This window comes from Mus caroli, unplaced genomic scaffold (assembly GCF_978045245.1).
Source record: "Mus caroli unplaced genomic scaffold, Mus_caroli_1 scaffold_14, whole genome shotgun sequence".
Lineage (NCBI taxonomy): Eukaryota > Metazoa > Chordata > Mammalia > Rodentia > Muridae > Mus > Mus caroli.
In genome coordinates, this window is record NW_028227269.1 from 14,180,411 (window position 1) to 14,203,098 (window position 22,688).

Sequence of the window (22,688 nt, forward strand, 5' to 3'; positions counted from 1 at the left end):
TCCCTAGCCCTAATGTCTACCTAGCATGCTAGTATTTCTATAGCTTTCTTGTGAGAAATGTGGTGATGTACCATTAGCAGAGAGAGGACGTGAAGGGCATTTGGATTGATATAGAGAATGTTTACAAGTCAGACAGAACTTAGTAGCTTTACCTTGCTAGAGTGATTTCACTTAGCAGAGAGCACTGTGATGCTTTGTGCACGTGTACTGCATTACATGCTTGCTCTCTTACTCTCCTCCCTTCCTCTCTCGGGAGGGACGATTCTTATCTTTGCCAAAGGACACTTGAACTAGGGAGATGGCTCACCTGTCAAGCATGAGGTCTGAGTTCAGATCTCCTAGTAACTGGTCACTAGCTCAGCCAGTTACTGAGCTCAAGGTTCATTGAGAGACTGTCTCAGATAATAAGGAGAAGAGTGATAGAGGAAGGCAGCCATCATTGACCTATGGCTTACACACACACAAGAATATGTACATGTTATATACACATGTACATGTTAAACACACACACATGTACATGTTATACATATACATACACACTCTCTAAGAAGGTACTCACAGAAAGTATCTTACTACCCAAGAAAACAGAACGCAGGTAAAGGTGTTGAATCACTTTGCCAAATATGTTGATAACACAGCTACATACTAGAAATATGTAAACCTAAGATGCACCAAACCTTTTTGGTCTTTTAGTTTAAATATTTACACTTGATCCTAGCCAAAAGGGCGAAAAGCGATTAGTTTAAATATTTAATACATTTTCTCAGTCTGCTCATGATAAATTGTGAACCAGTTCTTGATACCATATCTAAGATGAGTGGTGCATTGCCATTGTAAGCACTTTTGTTTCTTTCCAGAACAGCAAGCTGCTTTCCCCCTAATGATTCTTTCCCTTTCCCCATGTTATATCATTAAGCTCTCATTTTGTAGCCCCTTACTTTAGAACGTATGTGAAATAAACAACAAAAGTTGTCAGTTTCTGTAGGTTTGGGAGCCTACTGCCTTTTCCATTTTCCATGGATGAAAACTCATACCTGGCCTCCCTGATGCAGATATTTCTATGCATTCAGTGGTGTATATAATCCCCGAGTCTTGAAGCCACGTCAGCAGTTGTGTTCTATTGGAAGTGATACGTGGCACTGTCTGATAATAAGTCAGTTGTCACTGTGTGTGTTACCCTCGATGTTTGGCTTTGTTTTTTAATTCTGTTGTTTACCCAGACAGGCATGGTGCATTGCGATACAGCAGTTGGAACTCCCGATTACATATCACCTGAGGTTCTGAAATCACAAGGAGGTGATGGTTACTATGGGCGAGAATGTGATTGGTGGTCTGTAGGTGTTTTCCTTTTTGAGATGTTAGTAGGTAAGTCAATATTTGAACTTGTTTTGTTTTGAAAACCCTTTTCATAGCACTTTATAGTTCAGTCAAGAATTGGAGAATGTGGACAGGAGAGATAGCTCAGCAGTTTTAAGAGCACTGTCTGCTCTTCCAGAGGTCCTGAGTTCAAAACCTAGCAACCACATGGTGGCTCACAGCCATCTGTAATGGGATCCAATGCCCTCTTCTTGTGTGTCTGAAGACAGCTACAGTGTACTTATATATAATAAATGAGTAGATCTTTAAAAGAAAAAAAAAGAATTGGTGAATTTAAAGAAATTGCCATGTCAAGGGAGGGATTTCTGAATCCCTGAACTAGAATCTGATGTAGAACTGGTGACATGGCTTAAGACACTGATTCTCATCCTGTGAGTCTTCTCCTTTTGGGGGGTAGGAGGCAAATGACCCTTTCACAGGGGTTGCCTAAGACCATTGGAACACACAAGATATTTACATTATGATTTATAACAGTGGCAAAATTATAGTTATGAAGCAGCGACAACAGTAATTTTATGTTTGGGGGTCACCACAACATGAGGAACATTGGGAAGGTTGAGAACCATTGGTGTAAGGGGTAAAGGCATGTGTGGAGCCTGATGATCTGATCTCCAGGACTCTTTTGTGTGTAGAAGAAAACAAATAGATGCAAATTGTCCTCTGCTATCGGTCTGTGAGTGTGACCTGTCTGTGCTTACACATGCACACGTTAGTATATAAATAAATGAAGTAGAACAACATCAAAAGAAATAGTATGCTGTATGTTGGTAGGAAGTGTTTCTCTAGTAGATCCTTCTCTTATTTTTCATAAGTATTTTCATATAACCCATGCTGCCCTCAAACTCGAAATCCCCTGCCTCAGCGTCTTGTTAGTTAGGATTGCATTGACATGTGTCACTACTCACCACTGTTCTTTTAAAATTAAGGCAGTATTAGAGAAAGAACAAATTCACAGGTTTTGTAGCCCTTCACTAATCTTTTAATCTGCTCTCCTGGAACTGAGCTGGAATTATAGGCAGATGTGAGCCCCATGGCCGGTGTGCTGGGAGACAGCTCTGGAAGAGTCAGCCACAAATAAATACCCTTAACTGCCTAGCCCTTGCTCCAGACCCAGTAATTTATTTATTTTGTCTACATGTGTCATAAATGTCTATGCTTGGAACTGAATTTTGGCCCTTTGTAAGAGGACTGCATGCCCTTAACTACTAAGCCATGTCGATGGACCCTACGATTTCTTAATAATATTTATAGTAGATATTTTAAATGGTTGAGTAGATATTTAAGTAAATTTTAGTATTTGTTCCAGTAGTTAGATAGAAATAAAACTATTCTTTGGTTCATGTAATCTTATTATATTGTTGATTTGCAAACTGTATTTTACTTATTGTTTGCATATGTTTTAGGTCTTTTGTTTGTTAAGAAACAAGGTCTCTCTTGATTGGCATGAACTTTTAACACATAAACAAATACATGTTCCTCATCTCCCCCCCCCCCCTTTTCTTTTTTGTTCTTGGTTTTTCTTCTTTTTCTTTTGAGACAGAGTCTTATGTAGACCAGGGTGGCCTGGAATTTATACAAGATCTACCTGCCTCTGGCTCTGGAGTCCTGGGATTAAAGGTGTTTACCACCACAGTGAGATGAATCACATAGTTACTTTCTTTTTTTTTTTTTTTTAAAGATTTATTTATTTATTATACATAAGCACACTGTAGCTGTCTTCAGACACTCCAGAAGAGGGCGCCAGATCTCGTTACGGATGGTTGTGAGCCACCATGTGGTTGCTGGGATCTGAACTCTGGACCTTCGGAAGAGCAGTCGGGTGCTCTTACCCACTGAGCCATCTCACCAGCCCACATAGTTACTTTCAAATAGATTGTTAAGGGTCTCACTATGTAGCTCTGGCTGTCCTGGAACTCACTATGTAGACCAGGCTGGCCTCTACCAGAAATCTGTCTGCCTCTGCCTCCTAAGTGCCAGGACTAAAGGTGTGGGCTACTACACCTGACCCCAAGATATAATATTACTTACTATTAGAGAAAACTCTGAGCCAAATTTAATTTTCAAGGGTAGAAGATCATTGGTGTGGTTACATTTTAAATTATTTGCACATGTTTGTTCATTTTAGCTGTTATTCTTGGTATATAGGTCATTTGATGGATTTAAACTTATTATATTTAAATGTTACATGAAAAGCATTTAACTTGAATTCTTTATTCCATTCATTGCTGTCTTTCTTTAAAATTTAGGGGACACTCCATTTTACGCAGATTCACTTGTAGGAACCTACAGCAAAATTATGGATCATAAAAATTCACTGTGTTTTCCTGAAGATACAGAAATTTCTAAACATGCGAAGAGTCTCATATGTGCCTTCTTAACAGACAGGTAAATAATACAAAGAGAAACCCTTTCTCTTTTAAAACTGGCAGAAGTGAAAACATGTGAAGTCAGCCTTTCTGGTTGTCTTAGTTGTCGCTGACTCCTTGCCTGTAGGCCTAGTGTTTGATTATCTTATGTCCTAACTATAACCTAATTTCTACCTCAGTCCTTGTATCTATAAAGATACATATTTAGTAAGTGACTACATTTGAAAGATAAAATTTATGTCACTCACGTTGTACCCTTTTATGTAATAATTCATAATACTCTTGATTGTATAACTTCTAAGAGGACACAGTTTCAGTAGATAAATAATTGATACTGTTTAAAATTAAAAACTATTTATAATCTTTAAATACATCTTTAATCCCAGCACTCTGGAAGCAGAGGCAGTTAGATCTCTGAGTATGAGGCCAGCCTGGTCTACAGAGTGAGTTTCAGGACAGCCAGGCCTACACCGTAAGACTGTCTCACCCCACCCCTCAAAAAAACTATGTGTTTAGTATGGAAGTACTTTCTTCTTTCTCTTTAATTTGCATTTGCATATAAAAAAATCTGTTCTGGAAATTCTATGATCTTAAAAAAAGCCAAATGAATGAGCAAAGGTGTGAAAGCTGCCCTAGAGTGAGGGAGCTCTCTGATTATTATTTTATTTTTATTTTTTGGCTTCTATAGTCATTTGTTTAAAAGAACTGTAAATTTTGGTAGTTATATGGTTGATGAGTAACAAATGATGATAAAATCAAATATAACCAAAATGATGTTTGCTGAGGTTAGTGAGAATTTCATTAAAACAGGGGTACAAGCTGGGAATTCACTCGAGACATATTAGATGACTTCTATTTCCATCTAGTTTTCAGGGATGCTCCTGGTGGTTAAAGAATGAAGTTCTCATTTTAAAGATTGTTTTATTTAATGTGTATGAGCATACTATAGCTGTCTTCAGACACACCAAAAGAAGCCATTGGATCCCATTACAGATGGTTGTGAGCCACCATGTGGTTCCTGGGAATTGAACTCAGGATCTGAAAGAGCAGTCAGTGCTCTCTACAGCTGAGCCATCTCTCCAGCCCCAGAATGATAATTTTAATATAAACGGAGAGAGAGCTTCTAGTAATAAATATGAATAGTTTAAACTTCATATATGGGTTCTTTTTTTTTTAATTAAGATTTATTGATTGATTGATTGATTTATTATAACACAGTGTTCTGCCTGCATACATGCCTACATGTGAGAAGAGGGCACCAGATCTCATTATAGATGGTTGTGAGTTACCATGTGGTTATTGGGAATTGAACTCAGGACCTCTGGAAGAGGACACAGTCCTCTCAGCCTCTGAACCATCTCTCAGCCCATATGGATTTTTTTTTTTTAAGAAGAGGAGAGAGATTTTTAAATGGTGCTTCTATGAGAGCATTCTGAGTAATGTTTTTCCCAAAGTTCTCATGGTTCTAGGTCAAGGGGTGATGTAATTTGGCATGTGCAGAGGGAGTTTTTTTTGTACTTTTGATTGACAGCAGATTGCTAATGAAAGTTTGTTTCCCATATAGTTTACTGTGCACTACACATCATTATACCTCTTTAATCTGTCCAAAGATCAGATACTTCAAGAGTGACATAGCTTGTTTTTGAGAAATATTTAAGCTGAAACTTTTAGTAAAAATATTTAAAGTTACAATCCTTGCTTTGGTGAAAATATTAAAGTTAATATTCTTATTTTTCACAATATAATCTTTAACTGTGTTATTCAGGGAGGTACGACTTGGAAGAAATGGGATAGAAGAAATCAAACAGCATCCTTTCTTTAAGAATGATCAATGGAATTGGGATAACATAAGAGAGAGTAAGTCAATCTAAGTGGTTCCATTTCATCACATTTTGGATCAAATTGAATTCCTCTTCAGAAATAGCAGATATGTTTGATGGAGTGTGTGATAACTCAGTTTTAAATCTAGAGATTTTCTTTTCCTGTGGCAAAATTTGTAAGTAAATTGATCCTCATTGTTTTAGTAAACTAGTGTTCCTTTTAACAGCAACATTTCCCAATTCTTTTTGTAATAAACATTATTCATTTCTTATAGAATATGATCCTTTAACTTGAGTACTTAAGTTGATAAATTAATATTATTTATTGAGACCATATTGTGATAGAACATTGTTATTTACTTTATGTGTATATGACGTTGATTCATTTTAAGAGTAAGAAATATTCCTGCTTAAGATATGTAGAAAACTAAGATCCTCTACAATATGTGTATGTTACTGCTACGTGTAAGTTTTAGCCCCTAGAAGAATTTAATAGACTTTCCTTGCTTGCTATATTAATCCATATTTAAAGCTGTTTTAATATGGTAATAAATTACTTAATGAAGTTTTAAATCTATGACATGTCAAATAGAAGATATGTTGCTAGGTTTTTGTATAAAATAATCATATCTCATGAAAATTAGTTTATTTTGGCTGTGAGTGAAATCATATTTTCTTTCCTCACAGCGGCAGCTCCAGTGGTACCTGAGCTCAGCAGTGACATAGACAGCAGCAACTTTGACGACATTGAGGATGACAAAGGCGATGTAGAGACCTTCCCGATTCCTAAAGCTTTTGTGGGAAATCAGCTGCCTTTTATAGGATTTACCTACTTTAGAGAAAATTTGTATGTGATTTATTTGTTAAATTTTATTGTAACAGCATAGCCTAGCTGTCAAGTTTTTTCCTAACAGACTCCTTTTATTTTATTTCATCATTTGAAGTTTGAATGTTACATTTTATTCATTTACAAATGATTGAAAGGCACTGTCCTATATTCTTTTGAAGATATGCAGTAAGAACAAATACTTGACTTTGATGGAGTTTATTATCTCATGAAGAATATAAGAGAATCACAGAATTATAAAGAAAGGTAGAATGTGATTTGCCTTTAAACAGATTATCACAGTGGATGTTCTTCTGAGGGAGTTTTGACTGGTAAGCAAGGAGAAGCCACTGAAAACTGTTAAATATTGGAATCAAATGTTATAAGTGTTTGAGAAACTTCTTGAGAAACTTCAGCTGTCCCAATCTTTCCAGGTTTAGGTGTTTCCTAGGATGAGATAATAAAACCAGGAAAATCTTAGGCAATCGAAGTTGGATTAGTCACCTTCCTTAAATTATAATATTCTAAACCTATTTTGAGTTCTGAATAAAATAAGGGTATTGGACTGGAGAGATGTCTCAGTGTTTAAGAGCCCTGGCTGCTCTTCTGGGGGACCCAGGTTTGATTTCCAACACCCACATGACAGTTCACCACCATCTGTAATTCCAGTTCCAGGAGATCCGAAGCACTCTTCTGGCCTCCATGGACAACAAGCATGCATGTGGTGCACAGACAAACATTTAGGCATCAATTAAACAGTATGTGTTTTTTTAAAAAAAGTGTCAGAGATAAAGGAAACTTATCCATGTTCATAGATGGTGGGAAGGACAAAACTGAAAGAGAAATTGACAGTTATATCAAAAAGATGACTTAGGGGCTAAGAAGATGGCTTAGTAGATAGGGGCTTTGCTGCCAAGCCTGATGACTCACATGGTGAAAAGAGAGGGCCAACTCCCACAGATTGTCCTCTGACGTCTACATGTATCTTCTGGTGTTTGTGTACATGAACACACACAATAACTTGAGTGTAAAAAAATGTAAAGTTTCGCTGGGTGGTGGTGGCACCTGCCTTTAATCCAGCACTTGGGAGGCAGAGACAGATGAATATCTGTTACTTTGAGGCCAGCCTGGTCTGCAGAGCAAGTTCCAGGAAAGCCTACACAAACCCTGTCTCTGGGGGAAAAGATTGTTGAGTTATTTAAATTATGATACCAAACTCATATGTTATCTTTGCAAAAAAGGAAGAGCTGTTCCTTTCTAAAAGAAATTATAGAATATAGTCATTATAGAAGCTAAAGTGGAATGAAGAGGTCTGTGTTGTGACTCTAGTCCTAACATAGTTAAGACTGGTTTCTGTGGAGAGGCAGAGAGCAGAATTAGTGCTTCACTTAGAATGTTCACGGTCTGAAAGTAGCTTGATTAATGTGATTAGATGGATTAAAGTGTAATGAAAAGAATCTCTCCTTCTGTCCTTCCAGGTTATTAAGTGACTCTCCACCTTGTAGAGAAAATGATGCAATACAAACAAGAAAAAGTGAAGTATGTATACATTTTTTACTGTGTTATTTACTTTAGTAACATGTTCAAATACTTACACCACTGTTTTGATTTTTAATTATTTTTTATGTACAAGTGTTTTGCTTGTATTAATGTCTGTTTATCAAGTGCATGCAGTGTTGTGGAGGTCAGAAGGGAGGGTTGGAGCCTCTGGAACTGTAGTCACAGACGGTTCCACCAAGTTGATTTTGGGAACTGAATCTAGATCATTTGTAGACCAGTGCTGTTAACTACTGGACCATGTTTCCAGCACCATCATACCACTGATTTTAAAAGCTCACTTGATACTCCTTATGCGAATATGTGCTTTTAGCTTCACTCATTATTAAGAATGATGGATTTATAACTAGCTGTAATTCCAGCTAGAAGACATTATGATCTTAGTGTGGTAAGAGAGTATAAGCAATGGGGCACATAACTAGGGGAGAGGTTAAAGTTCTGAGTTCCTGTTTACGAATGCACCTATATAAAGAACAATGACTCAAAGCATTAAAATACTTGTGACCACATACAAAGCTAAATCATAATGTAAATATTCCTTCACATGTAATGAAAGGTAGAAAAGCCTGTTAGATAATTTTGGAATGGCCTACATTGTATGTGTTTTATAAGTACTTTTATGTGTCTTTTATATGAAGCTTTTATAAAATACAACAAGCATTGAAATGTTTCCTTTCCTTTCTTTTTCTGAATAGGAAAGTCAGGAGGTACGTTATCAAATACACCGAAAAGGAGGAAAAAGTCATGTTTTAATCTAGTCATAGTCTGCTTCCCATTTGGAGTACTGCACCTACCCAAGAGACTTCCCATCCTTTTTCCTACCAAGTACCCTTTTATTATTTTTCTTATGAGTCTGTTGTTTAAAATATGAGTTATGTAATATTTTATCTTTATTTATCAAGGAAATGTAACAGTATGTTCAGAGTATTACAGGAACCAAACAACTAAAGTACTTACCTTGACTAGCTCATTAGTCTGTATTTTCTTTAAAAAAAAAAAAAAATATATATATATATATATATATATTGTCTGGAAGAGGATAAAGATAGTTGACTTTATTTACTTAAATGTGTGTGAGTGAACATGTACACACATTTATGGAGGTTAGTGGTCAGTACTTTCCTGAGCACTCCCCTCCCTCTTTTCTTTTTTTTTTCTTTCTCTTCTTTCTCTTCTTTCTTTCTCTCTTTCTTTCTTTCTTTCTTTCTTTCTTTCTTTCTTTCTTTCTTTCTTTCTTTCTTTCTTTCTTTCTTTCTTTCTTTCTTTCTGCCTGCCTGCCTGCCTGCCTGCCTGCCTGCCTGCCTGCCTGCCTGCCTGCCTGCCTGCCTTCCTTCCTTCCTTCCTTCCTTCCTTCCTTCCTTCCTTCCTTTCTTTCTTTCTTTCTTTCTTTCTTTCTTTCTTTCTTTCTTTCTTTCTTTCTTTCTTTCTTTCTTTCTTTCTTCCTTCCTTCCTTCCTTCCTTCCTTCCTTCCTTTCTTCCTTTCTTCCTTCCTTCCTTCCTTCCTTCCTTCCTTCCTTCCTTCCTTTCTTTCTTTCTTTCTTTCTTTCTTTCTTTCTTTCTTTCTTTCTTTCTTTCTTTCTTTCTTTCTTTCTTTCTTCCTTCCTTCCTTCCTTCCTTCCTTCCTTCCTTCCTTCCTTTCTTTCTTTCTTTCTTTCTTTCTTTCTTTCTTTCTTTCTTTCTTTCTTTCTTTCTTTCTTTCTTTCTTTCTTTCTTTCTTTCTTTCTTTCAGAAAGTGTCTCAATTGTATCTGGAACTCAAAGATTAAGTCAGATTGGATGACCAGCAAGCCCCAAGGATCTGCCTGTCTCTGCCATATTTTCCACCAAACTCCCCACCCCCACCCCAAGCACTGGAGTTAGAGATTCACACTAAATGCCTTGATTTTGTTGTTGTTTTGTTTTAGTTGGTTGGTTGGTTGGTGTTTTATTTTGTTTTGGAAACGACTTGCTTTGTAGGCGTGGCTGACCTGGAGCTTACCATCGAATCAGGGTTGATTTCTACCTGCCTCAACCTCTCTAAGGCTGGGCATTACCAAAACCTGACTTTATGTGTGTGTTACTTAGTTCCTCATGCTTGTGCAGTAAGCATCTTACTGGCTGAGCCATCTCAATAGCTCTTGACCTATACTTGTTTGGGGACAATAGAGGAATTGTTGGTTGTTTTTATGATGAATTTAATATTTAAGAAGCATACTCTTTAGAACTTTGGCTTTGGTGTCATTCCTGCCTTGGCCTGAGAGTATTCATCCTTTTGAATTTCAGTTATTGAAGTGGATATCACACTACTACCATTGTTGTTGGTGTTACTATTATTATTATTATTATTATTATTATTATTATTATTATTATTGTTATTACACTGGAACTCACTATACAGAGCAGGCTGGCCTTGACCTTCCAGAAAGATCCTCTTTCCTTTGCCTCCTGAGTGCTTTAACAGCATGTGACACCACATCTAGAAGACACTGTCTCATGCATTTTGTTCTTGTTAATGGGCAACACTTGTAAATTCATGCAGGTACACTCATACATTTAAAAGATAATAGTACATTTTTTAAAAAGGAATATTTTAAATGTTGTATTATTTAATAGTTTTTTTAATCAGTTTAACTTGCTTTAAATTATACCTAATTAAAAACTAAGGAAAAGGATTTGAAATGTAATTAGCTATCATTTACTCAAGATTCATTTAACCTTTTTTCATAGTAGTGTAAGGAATCACAAGAGAGTTTATTCCTGTAAATGTGTTTATTCTGTATGTGTGCTGTGAATGGGAGAGCAGGAGGTGAGGGAGCATTCCCTCTGAGTCAGTCACAGTCAGCAAGTACAAATCCTATGTTCTTAGAGAGGGCTCTAGTAAGTGGGGACAGCAGAAGAGTATCATTGTTTTCTTGAAGTTTCTCATCATTGTGACTGAAACTTAGAATTTCTTATTTTTTGACAGATTCAGAAAAAATTATATGCACTAGAAGAACACCTTAGCAGTGAGGTGCAAGCCAAGGAGGAGCTGGAACAGAAGTGCAAGTATGCTGTCAGGCAGTGCATTTTAAACTGAAGCGTAAATACAGTCCTGAAAATGAAAAGCATATATTAATTATATAAGCACTTCCTTAATTAGCAGACTGCTTTATTATAAATTAGTATTATTTTATTTACTGTTGCTTTCTAAAATTCTTTAGATCTATTAATACTCGCCTAGAGAAAACAGCAAAGGAGCTAGAAGAAGAGGTAAAAAATTTCTATGCTTTATTAACATTTTTGTTAGTAACATCTTAGATACCCACATAAATATAAGGTTCTCAGAGTAGTGTGCAGTTCATATTGGTAAAACCAATCTGTGTCATAGATGAACAGGATGGAATTACTGTAAGGTGACTTCTCTTACCTACACTTGTTTTATCAGTTTGAGTTAATTTAGTATGTAGGTATTTCAAGATTTAAAAAAAAATTAGGATGGTATATATGTCTGAAAATGCTATAATGAAACCTTTACTTTATATGCTAACTTAAAAGTTATTTAAAAAAAAAACTTGCTTTTGTATGGTGATAAAAGTGGCTGATATGCTTTAAAAAGAAGTAATTCTTTTTATAAAAATGTTTGATATTAGTAACATTTTAGGTCCATGGGATTAAGTAATGATGGTTTGTTAGTGATAGAAAGTTCCAGAAAGCTTAACTGTTAATATAATAAATTACACTTGCAAATATGGAGAACATTATAATTTTAACAAAACAGTGATGCCCTTTTAGGTCTTTTCTTTTATGTGTTTGAGATTACTGATATATTTTGGTTGATTTCTCTGCATATTTTGTTTTGATAATAATATTTAGTGTTATTTCAGATTACCTTACGGAAAAATGTGGAGTCAACATTAAGACAGCTGGAAAGAGAAAAGGCCCTTCTTCAGCACAAGAATGCAGAATATCAACGGAAAGCGGATCATGAAGCTGACAAAAAGCGGAACTTGGAAAATGATGGTTTGTGATATAAATTGTTTAAGAAGAAAATTATTGAATATATCTGTTATATTGATGCTTGTAGCTAAAATGCTTTGTTTTATAGTTAACAGCTTAAAAGATCAACTTGAAGATCTGAAGAAAAGGAACCAGAGCTCTCAGATATCCACTGAGAAGGTCAATCAGCTCCAGAAACAAGTAGGTTGGTCTGTGTGGAAAGTGCTAAGTTATCCACGTCTGTCAGTGTGTGTGCTCTTAAGGAGATGATGCCTAGGGAAATGCTTTGAGTTTCTTATTTAAGCAGCTTGTAACAAGATAAGAAATTGATGTATTTTTGTTATATCTGTGATTATCTGTTTGCTTTTGAATTGGATATCAGCTGGATGAAGCTAATGCTTTGCTGAGAACAGAGTCTGATACTGCAGCACGGTTAAGAAAAACCCAGGCAGAAAGTTCCAAACAGATTCAGCAGCTGGAATCTAACAATAGAGATCTACAAGATAAAAACTGCCTGCTTGAGACTGCCAAGTTAAAACTTGAAAAGGAATTTATCAATCTTCAGTCAGCTTTAGAATCTGAAAGAAGGGACCGGACCCATGGATCAGAGATAATTAATGATTTGCAAGGTATAAAAAACAGTGATTGATTTGATATTGATAATGCATAACTTTGAAATAACTTTAGATAACTAATGCATTGCTGTAACCTGGGGTTTTTGTTTGGAGAGACTGTTGAGCTGTTTAAGAGCACATATTGCTAAGAAGTTCAGTTCCTAGCACTTCCACCAGGAGGCCCATAATTGCCTGTAACTCCAGCTTCAGGGATTCCAACACCCTCTTCTGGCCTCCTTTGATACTGTACTCACATGCATTGATCCACCCTCTCACACAAACATATAGACACATAATTAAAGTAAAAATTATAAAATAAAATTAGAACATTACAAGTATGCTCATAAAATTTGTGAACAAAAGATGTATTTCCAAATAGTGTCATTTAGATTTAGGTTATCAATTGAGTTCTAGCTAAATTAACTTTAAAGTCCTGTTCTGACAAGTTATAAAACTCTTGCTCACAAATAACAACTCTAAAATATAAGATAGATAATTTTTAATTGAATACATTTTGAGTAAGTTGTTTTAAACAGTGCTTTAAATTTTAGGTAGAATATCTGGGTTGGAAGAAGATTTGAAGACTGGCAAAGCCTTACTAGCAAAAGTAGAGCTGGAGAAGAGACAGCTGCAGGAGAAGCTCACTGACTTAGAGAAGGTAAGCATGGCATGCTGCAGTTTGTGTGTAAAAAGAAAGCAGTATGGGGGCTGGTGAGATGGCTCAGCAAGTAAGAGCACTAACTGCTCTTCCAAAGGTTCTGAGTTCAATTCCCAGCAACCACGTGGTGGCTCACAACCACTCATAATAAGACCTGACACCCTCTTCTGGTGTGTCTGAGGACAGCTACAGTGCACTTATGTATAATAATAAATACAATCTTTTATTTAAAAAAAGAAGAAGATAGCAGTGTGATTTCAGATGAGAGAAGTGACCAAAATTAGAGAACAATTAAATAGCTATTTCCTAGGTAGAGTATTTCCATATGTACATGGACTCTTTTGTATTTGGACTTGAGTATGCAAACAAGGACTATAACTGATACCATATAGGCAGTCCTTGGTATGCTGGACTACATGAAGGAAGGGATTCAGTGTATATACTGATGATGCTTTTTTAGAGACCCAGGAGAAATTAAGACTTTAAGATAAATATTTTATTCTTTGAGAATTTTATACAATGTAGAAAAATTCAAATTTTGACTGGTATATCTTAAAAATTAATGTAATATAAAATTAATATTTCTTAGAGTTTTTTTTTAATATTGTAGAGCTAGAATTATTTCTAATTAAAATTTTATTTTCATTTGTTTATTCATTGATGTGAATATTTACTGTTTTCTATAGTAGAAATGTCAGGATGCAATGTGGCCTTTAATAATACCACAGTCTAATAGGTGACCATGGTGACACAAACTTTTGATCTCAGCTCTCAAGAGATAGGCAGGTGCATCTCTTAATTCAAGGCTAGCTGGGGGCTACCTGGTGAGTTCCTGGCTTGACAAAAAAGTGATAATAAAGCCCTAGGTAATTTTACTGCACTGTATGCAAACAAAATGCTAGCTGTTTGGAAACAGTATGCCTTTCAGGTGTAGAAAATGAGCCCCTGACATGATTGATCAGAGAGGTGGGCTGGAAAAGAGGCACACTCTAGCTGGAGGATAGCCACTTGAACAAAACTGAGGATAGAAAACAGCAGTGGCTGGTTTGCTTGTTCAGTCAGTATTTTAGACTATGGAGTCTTGGTCAGCAACCTAGTCCTTTAAAGTTCAGATAATGAATACTCCAGGTTTGTGGGCCATGTGGTCTGTGTTGCAAATGCTTGGACACATGTAGAAAATGGACTGAGTTCTGTTATCCAAGATTTTCAAACTTATAATGTGTTTGGTTAGCCATTTAGCTTAGTGGTAGAGTGATTGCTTAGTATGTCCAAGACCCTGAGTTCAATTTCAACATCACAGAAAAATACCTACTATTTGGGCAGTTGGACATCTGGAGGGTTTGTTGGTGTTGTTGTTGTTTAATGTAGCTAGATTAAAAGCATTACTTTTTGTTTGTTTAAGGCAGAGTCTCACTATGTAGGCAAGGCTGGCCTCAATCTTTCAGATATCTGCCCGCCTTTGCCTCCCAAGTGATGGCCATTAGCTACATTTGTAAATTTTGAGAAATAATGTTTTAGGAAGAGACCCTGTGTCTAAAGAATACCATCATCCTGCAGCTAGAAAGATGACCTGGTAATTAAGAGCATTTGTTCTTCTTGCAGGGGACCCAGGTTTGATTCCCAGCAGTCACAAGGTGGCTTACAATCACCTTTTAACTCCAGTTCCAGGGAATCTGTCATCTTCTCTGACTTGTACCAGGCACAAATATGGTATACATACATATACATGTGTAGAGCAACACACACACGCATTTAAAATAAAATCATTTTTAAAAATGGTAAAACTAGAGGCAGCTTAGGGAAACTTGAGAGGTGACAGGAAGATGAGAGCAGGAATGCAGTGTCAAAGTCATCAGTGGATAGTGTCAGGTGCAGATTAGAGAAATCGAGTTGGAGAGGATGAGAAGTGGCAAGAATAGCACTCGGGCCAGTTAACTGAAGTTAAACAGGCCCAATTCACACCTCCAACAACAGTGTGAATAGAGTCCATTGGTTACTATCAAAAGAAGCTCAGATGAAGACGGAAAGGAAAATACTGAACCTTCACAGAGACACTATTTAAAAGTAATTTTAAAAGGTTTTGAAATTCTGTTAATAGTTTTGGAAATGTCTCATAGGAAAAAAGCAACATGGAAATAGATATGACATATCAACTGAAAGTTATACAGCAGAGTTTAGAACAAGAAGAAGCTGAACACAAGACCACAAAAGCACGGCTAGCGGATAAAAATAAGATCTATGAATCCATTGAAGAAGCTAAATCAGAAGCCATGAAAGGTATGCATTGTGAGGGGTATTCCAGGAACATTTTCCAAGAACCTAGCGTTAGTCTTTGATTTTACAAAATATTTATTTATATTGGCAAGCATTGGGAGCTGAAAGGAAGAAAATTATTAGAGAAATTTTATATACATCTTTTTTGAACCTTTGATCCATTACAACAGTTTCTAAATACCATATTTTTAGGTTTGAAAGACAGTAATATTTCAATGGTATTGGTGGTAAAAGGTGTGTAGTGTGACCCTCTCTACCTACTGATTTTTGGGAGGTATGTCCTTTGACATATATTTACTATAATGTGACATTTTACCAACTGTGTTAAAAATTATTAATAGTTATATAAGACAGGGTCTTAAATAGTAGCTAGTCCAGCTAGCCTCAGAAGTAGCTCACTGAGTATTTTAGACTAGCATACTAAAGATGTCAGTCAGATTTTTGTTAAAGTCATGTCATACTAGTAGATTCCAAAGTTAACTTCGTATTTGAAATCACAGAAATAATCAGTACTTGAAAATTTTTATGTCTGTGTCTTAAAACACTGGAACAGAAATTTCACTTCTTATTGAAGCATAATATTATGAATAGCTTAGCAAGAAAGCCTTTTAGTCTTTAAGTATACTCAGCATTTAGCTTTTCTTATTATAACCAGTTTAGTTTAAAGCACTAATTCAGGATGATAAAAAAAAAAAAAATGAAACAAGGCATGAACAGTAGAATGTGACTTCAGTTCAGCACTCCAGAGGCAGGTGCAGGTGGGTCTCAGCTGGGGCTGCACAGCGAGATCTGTCCCAGAGCAAAACACAAAGCAAAACAAAAGAGAAATGAAGCAGGAACTTTATTTAGAAAGTATAGTCTGAAGAGATTAAGCTGATAAACTTTATATTTCCTTGTCTATGCCCTTGAATGGAATTAAATTGTTTTTGAGATGTTATTTATTTACAGTAATGTATAAATAGTTTTGATATATGTGCTACACTCATATAACTACCACCAAAGCAAACTGTAGAATATGTCTACCGCCTCAGTAAGTTTCCAGTGCTTTTATATTCCCTGTACCATTATTACATGATTTTTTAATAAAATTTTTGTTTGTTTTTGTTTTTAAGACAGGGCTTCCTGTATAGCCCTGGTCGTTCTGGAAATCTTTCTGTAGTTCGGACTGGCCTTAAACTCAGAGATCTGTCTCTGCTTCCCCAGTGCTGGGATTAAAGGCTTGTGCCACTATTGCCCAGCAAATATTTTTATTTATTTATTGAATAAGTGAATGCATTTCCTTATTGCTTATTTTCCAGACTGACAAAATGAAACAGTCCAATGTAATATAACTTTTATTGTTTCCAGCGGTTAGTTGGAACATTAATACATGATATGTGATGACTTTCTAATATTTTGCACATAAGCACACAACACTTAATATTATGGATGTCATTCAAGCCTGGATCTAAAACTTGCTCTTTGTACTGCATGTTACCACCTCAGTAGATTAAGAACATGGCTTGAATAAGCAATTATTGCCAGTATGACCTTGTCTGTGGTTTAAACTTTGCTGATACATTATTCTCTGTAAAGGGATAATGACAGTGATGTTAGGTTGTGAAATCAAGTGCAATGTACATATTAAAATAATTAGAAAAACTGTTTACTTAGTAACATGTAGAGAAAGATTCATTTATTTGTGTACATCTTTAAAGACCTTTCATTAAGTATTTTCAGTTCTGTCCAGGGAGATGGTTTGATGGATAAATACTTTGCTGTGTATAGATGAGCCTGTGTAAAAGCCAGGCAGGCATAACGGCCACCTTATACCCAGCACTCAGGAGATAGAGAGGGGAAATCCCTGGCGTAGCTCATTAGCTAGATAATGCAAATTAGTAGGTTCCACATTCACCCAGAGACCTTGCCTCATTATATAAACTGGAGAGTAAACAAGACAAATATCTGACAACAACTTTAGGCCCCTCAATATACATGTAAAGGCATGTACACTTAAAAAATAAGTTTTTAAAAAAGCCCTAAAAAGTCATGAATTTAATTTTTACCTAATGAAACTTTTTGTAAATGATACTTGGATGTTAAAGAGGTGTGAGATAGCAGAGGAATCTTAGATATGAACTGAAATACTAATCAATTAATCAAAACCTACATTTAAAATTAAACTTACTTAGGAATACACTTTGCTGATCACTTTAAGATGAAAAATGCTTTTAAAGAGTTATTTTTCTGATTAATAAGTTAGGTTTATTGCAAAACATTTAGAAAAATGAAGGGAAGTATAACTGAAAAAAGCAAAGATTACCTACAGTCCTACTAAGTAATCTAGTAGATTTATTCCATTTTCTTTACCATTTTACTAATTCTTAAAAAAACAAAACAACAGGGGGCAGGGTATAGGGAACTTTTGGGATAGCACTTGAAATGTATATAAAGAAAATATCTAATAAAAAGAATACTCATTCAAAAACAAAAAATAGCACTGGAGGCATGGCTCACTTGTTAAGAGCACTGACTGTTCTTCCAGAGGTCCTGAGTTCAATTTGCCACAACCACAAGGTGGCTCAAAACCTTCTATGATATTATCTAATGCTCTCTTCTGGTGTGTATGAAGAGAATGACAGTGTACTCGCATACATTAAATAAATAAATTAATAAATAAATATTTAAAAAATTAAACCACAGAAAAAACACAAAACAGTGAGCACTAATGAGCACTTAGTGCCAACTATATATCTGGCAGTATTTTTCTTTTTTCCCATATTCAGGAGGTTAAATACTGTTACCATCCTAGATGGAAGGAAATTGAGGACAGAGAAGTTAACTTACCTACTCAAATAATTAGTACATGGCAGAGCCAAGATTTAGGCTCAGAATGTTTGACGCCTGAATCTTTTTATCTCCACAAACATAATTTTCAACACCTGCTTAATAATATACTAATACGGAAAGTCATAATATATATACATTTTATACTCTGCAAATGTATAAAATTTATATTTCAAATATATTTAAAGTGTTAAGTGTTTAGTTAGAAACAACAATATAAGATAGTACCACTGTTCGTAATTAAAATGCAGTTCCAGGTTATAATTGTATCTACTTTTATTCTAATAGAAATGGAGAAGAAGCTGTTGGAAGAGAGGTCTTTAAAGCAGAAAGTGGAGAACCTACTCCTGGAAGCCGAGAAAAGATGCTCTATATTGGACTGTGACCTCAAACAGTCTCAGCAGAAACTAAATGAGCTGCTGAAGCAGAAAGATATGCTAAATGAGGATGTAAGTGTGAATTATATTTAGGAAAAAATTAATGAGCCAGTAATAAACTTGCTTTATTGGGGAGGTCTAGTGGTGAATGCATTGTATTGTAATATTCTATAGAACCTGTTGGCTTTTAATGGATTTGATGATAGAATAAATAAGTCATAATTGAAAATTTTAAGTTAGTTACACTTTAAAGACTAATTTTCATTTTTAAATACTACCTATATTTTAATGTGAAATGAATAAGAAAAGCATCATTCTTGAGAAAAATAATTTACTTAAATGTCAAGTATACAATTTACTTTTTTTAGGTTAGAAATTTGACATTAAAAATAGAGCAGGAAACTCAGAAGCGTTGTCTTATGCAAAATGACCTGAAGATGCAGACCCAACAAGTTAACACCCTAAAAATGTCAGAAAAGCAAATAAAACAAGAAAATAATCATCTTATGGAAATGAAAATGAACTTGGAAAAGCAAAATACTGAACTTCGAAAGTGAGTTAATTGATTTAGTCTGTTTGATGGAAAATTTCTGGGAGAGAGAGTGTGTGTGTGTGTGTGTGTGTGTGTGTGTGTGTGTGTGTTTTATTGGTATTTATTTAAAATGAAAGTCGGGTCTGTTGATAATTTTTAGAGTGCCAATACTTGGGAGGGTGAAACAAAAGATTTGAATTCCAGAGCCAGCTTATCTAGCAAGATAAAATAAAATAAATCTGAAAATACAAGTACACATTGTAGCTGTTGGAATAATGACATGATGTGACATGCAGCCTCAGAAAAAGCCTGTGTCGGTGCTGAAGGAATTAGTTTTCTTTATGTGTATTTTTTGTTATTTTGTTGTTACTGTGTATAAAGTCTCACTATGTGGCTGTGGCTGGTCACAACCTCTCAGGAATCTTTTTTCTTCAGCCTCCAGAGAACAAGGGTTATAGGTATGCGTTACCACACCTGGCTTGCAGTTGTTGAAAGTCTTGGTTTTGTTTTTGATGCATGGTCTCATGAAATTCTCCAGGCTGGGTTTGAACTCATGGTCCCTCCTGCCTCAGCCTCCCAGTCGCTGTGATTACAGGCTCTGCCATCAGACTTGTCAAGGATGAGAGCTTTTAAAGGCAATGATAAAGTTAGCACTAGTGTGACAATGACTTGATTTCAGGGATTCTTACTTTCCCATGTGGCTAGGTTAATATGTATGTAAGTTACTAACAAAGACTTTGTGTATTCACAGAGAGCGGCAGGATGCAGATGGGCAGATGAAGGAACTGCAAGACCAACTTGAAGCAGAGCAGTATTTCTCAGTAAGGGACTTCCTGTAGAACTAGGAGAATGGTTGCTTTTTAACTAAAATCGTTATTCATTTCACTTGATGTGTATTCCTGTTTTAGGTTTGGGCATGTAAGTACACCATGTGTATATCCAGTGCCCTGCGAGTCAAAAGACAGGAGGATGCGTAGCTTTTGTTTGTCTGTCCTTGCTTGCTTGCTTTGGTTTTGGGTTTTTTAAACAGCCTTGCTGTTTGTCCTAGGCTGGCCTCCAATTTGCTAACTTTCTGCTTCCACATCTTGAGTGCTGGGATTATAGTAGTTTACCACCACACCAGACAGATTTGGATGGGGTCTTACATGACTCATAAAAAGCAGACAGGGATTGGAATGTAGCTCACTGGTAAAATACTTGTTGTAGGGAGAAGGTTCTGGTTTCAGTATGTAGTACCACAAAATATGAAAGAAAAAGTACTGGGCAAAAAAACTGTAGATTGTTTAACAGGAGTCCTTTATCCTACTGGTTTGATGGTGTGTGCCTATAGTTGCAACTACCATGCAGGCTAAGGTGGGAAGGTGACTTGAGCCTACAACATTGAGTATAGTCTGGACAACAGAAAGGGAGATACTGTTTCAAAACAAGAAATCAGCTATTGTTGCTAGGACATAATTCTAAGCATATGCAATTACCATTCTGTGAAGCTGTGTGAAGCCTTTTTGAGAAAATATTTTTTTTGTTTTGTTTTTTTAAGTAATTTATTTTTATTTTATTTGTATCGATGTTTTGCCTGCATATATGTCTGTGTGAGGGTGTTGGATACTAGAGTTACAGACAGTTGTGAGCTGCCGTGTGGGTGCTAGTCCTCTGGAAGAAGTCATTGCTCTTAACCATTGAGCCCAAATACATGCTTTTGTAATAAAAGGAATAAAATTGCCATATTGACCTTTGTGGGTTTTTTGAGAACGCTGTAAAAATATGAAATACTTTTTTCTTCCTTCCCACCTTTTCTTTTCTTTTCTTTTCTTTTCTTTTCTTTTCTTTTCTTTTCTTTTCTTTTCTTTTCTTTTCTTTTCTTTTCTTTTTTTGGAGAGAAAAAAGGCCTGGCTGTCCTAGAACTTGCTCTGTAGGCCAGGTTGGCCTCAAACTCAGAGATTTACCTGACTTTGCCTCCCAAATGCTGGGATTAAAAGGGATGTGCTACCACTTCCCGGCAGTATGAAGTGTTTTTATGTAGTAGTTCCATTGATCTTTAAAGAAAGAAAGATCAATGTTTTTCGTCACCTCTTTATCCTACCAACCTGTACATTTAACTGGAATTACGTTGTAGTATACCAGTTGAATTATTAGCTGATTCTTTTAGAAGTTGAGTATGCTGGGGTCTAGACATAGAGCATGCAATCTACATACAAATGTTTATTAATTGGTGACTAGAAAGTGGGAAAGCCTACAAAACTGTTGATTTCTCAGGAGCCCAAAATTAGTCAACAGAAAACATTATATGTCTATATTGAGCTTTTTGCCTGGCTAGGTTTTGAATAAAAGTCATGTTCTTGGTAATAATGGGCATGCAATTCTGTTTTGCTGCTTAGACCCTCTATAAAACACAAGTTAGAGAACTTAAAGAAGAAAATGAAGAGAAGACTAAACTTTGTAAAGAGTTGCAACAGAAGAAGCAGGATTTACAGGATGAAAGGTAAGGATGGGGCCCTGTCTCTTGTCTGTAGGTAAGTTCTCTTATATAGTTCCTGCTCTGTTTCCCACCAAGTTAAAAACAAAAAATCTGATGAAAGTCAAGTAGACAGAGTTTTGACTTCATAATGTAAATTAATTATTAAAATCCTGTCTCCAAGGGATTTAGGACTTAGCTTAGGTAGACTATGTGCTTAGAATACATGACCCCCTGAATTCAATCCTGTTACTGTATGCCTAAGTTTTTTATGGTATATCTCTGAAATACAGAGACTCTTTGGCTGCCCAGCTGGAGATTACCCTTACCAAAGCAGATTCTGAGCAGCTGGCTCGTTCCATTGCTGAAGAACAATACTCTGACTTGGAAAAAGAGAAGATCATGAAAGAGCTGGAGATCAAAGAGATGATGGCTAGGCACAAACAAGAACTTACTGAAAAGGATGCTACAATTGCATCTGTAAGTAACATTCTTGGTGTCTTGGGTTTGTAATTAAATTACTATGTCAGAAAACCTCAGAACCATCTGGGAACTGTCAGTTATAAATTGAAAAGTGACTATTTTTAGCAGATTCTAACAGTCTAACTAGAGAAACATTTCTGAGGAAATACCAACAGAAAGCAGTCAGTCTTGTGCTGACCTACTGAATGCCACAGTAAAGGGAGTGGATAGTTGACAGAGGCATATGCAAGACCTTTGTTTGGTGCAGATGGTAATATAAAGCACAGTCAATAAACGCTTTTGGAATAATGGGATTTTTGGTGAAAGGAATAAATTTAGATCCTTACTACTTAGGTAAAGTGTACCTAGTTTAAGAACCAAATGTGAAAAATACAAACTTAAAGCTGTCAGACAGACCTAATACTTACCTGTGACAGAGACAGCATAAATAACAAAGAAAAGATACTTGAAATATATATATATTCTCAGATTAGCATCTAGAATACAAACAGAGCCCCTAGACCTCATTGATGTAGATGAAACCTCTCAGAAGGAAACTGTCTAAAAGAGATAGCTCAAATACATGAGTGGATG

General features: G+C 35.8%; 1 protein-coding gene across 1 annotated transcript in view; it reads left to right on the forward strand.

Moving 5' to 3' along the window:
- Rock2 (Rho associated coiled-coil containing protein kinase 2) overlaps positions 1 to 22,688 on the forward strand; it is a 94,692-nt gene that overhangs the window by 53,923 nt on the left and 18,081 nt on the right. The window contains exons 6-23 of the mRNA XM_085830210.1: positions 1,221 to 1,365; positions 3,624 to 3,762; positions 5,509 to 5,600; positions 6,251 to 6,410; positions 7,868 to 7,928; positions 8,642 to 8,653; positions 10,890 to 10,969; positions 11,125 to 11,173; positions 11,788 to 11,923; positions 12,009 to 12,100; positions 12,282 to 12,528; positions 13,065 to 13,171; positions 15,289 to 15,448; positions 18,560 to 18,720; positions 19,017 to 19,201; positions 19,932 to 20,001; positions 21,556 to 21,659; positions 21,926 to 22,112. Coding sequence (XP_085686336.1) covers positions 1,221 to 1,365; positions 3,624 to 3,762; positions 5,509 to 5,600; positions 6,251 to 6,410; positions 7,868 to 7,928; positions 8,642 to 8,653; positions 10,890 to 10,969; positions 11,125 to 11,173; positions 11,788 to 11,923; positions 12,009 to 12,100; positions 12,282 to 12,528; positions 13,065 to 13,171; positions 15,289 to 15,448; positions 18,560 to 18,720; positions 19,017 to 19,201; positions 19,932 to 20,001; positions 21,556 to 21,659; positions 21,926 to 22,112 — 2,187 coding nt within the window. The remainder of the gene's footprint in view (positions 1 to 1,220; positions 1,366 to 3,623; positions 3,763 to 5,508; positions 5,601 to 6,250; positions 6,411 to 7,867; positions 7,929 to 8,641; positions 8,654 to 10,889; positions 10,970 to 11,124; positions 11,174 to 11,787; positions 11,924 to 12,008; positions 12,101 to 12,281; positions 12,529 to 13,064; positions 13,172 to 15,288; positions 15,449 to 18,559; positions 18,721 to 19,016; positions 19,202 to 19,931; positions 20,002 to 21,555; positions 21,660 to 21,925; positions 22,113 to 22,688) is intronic.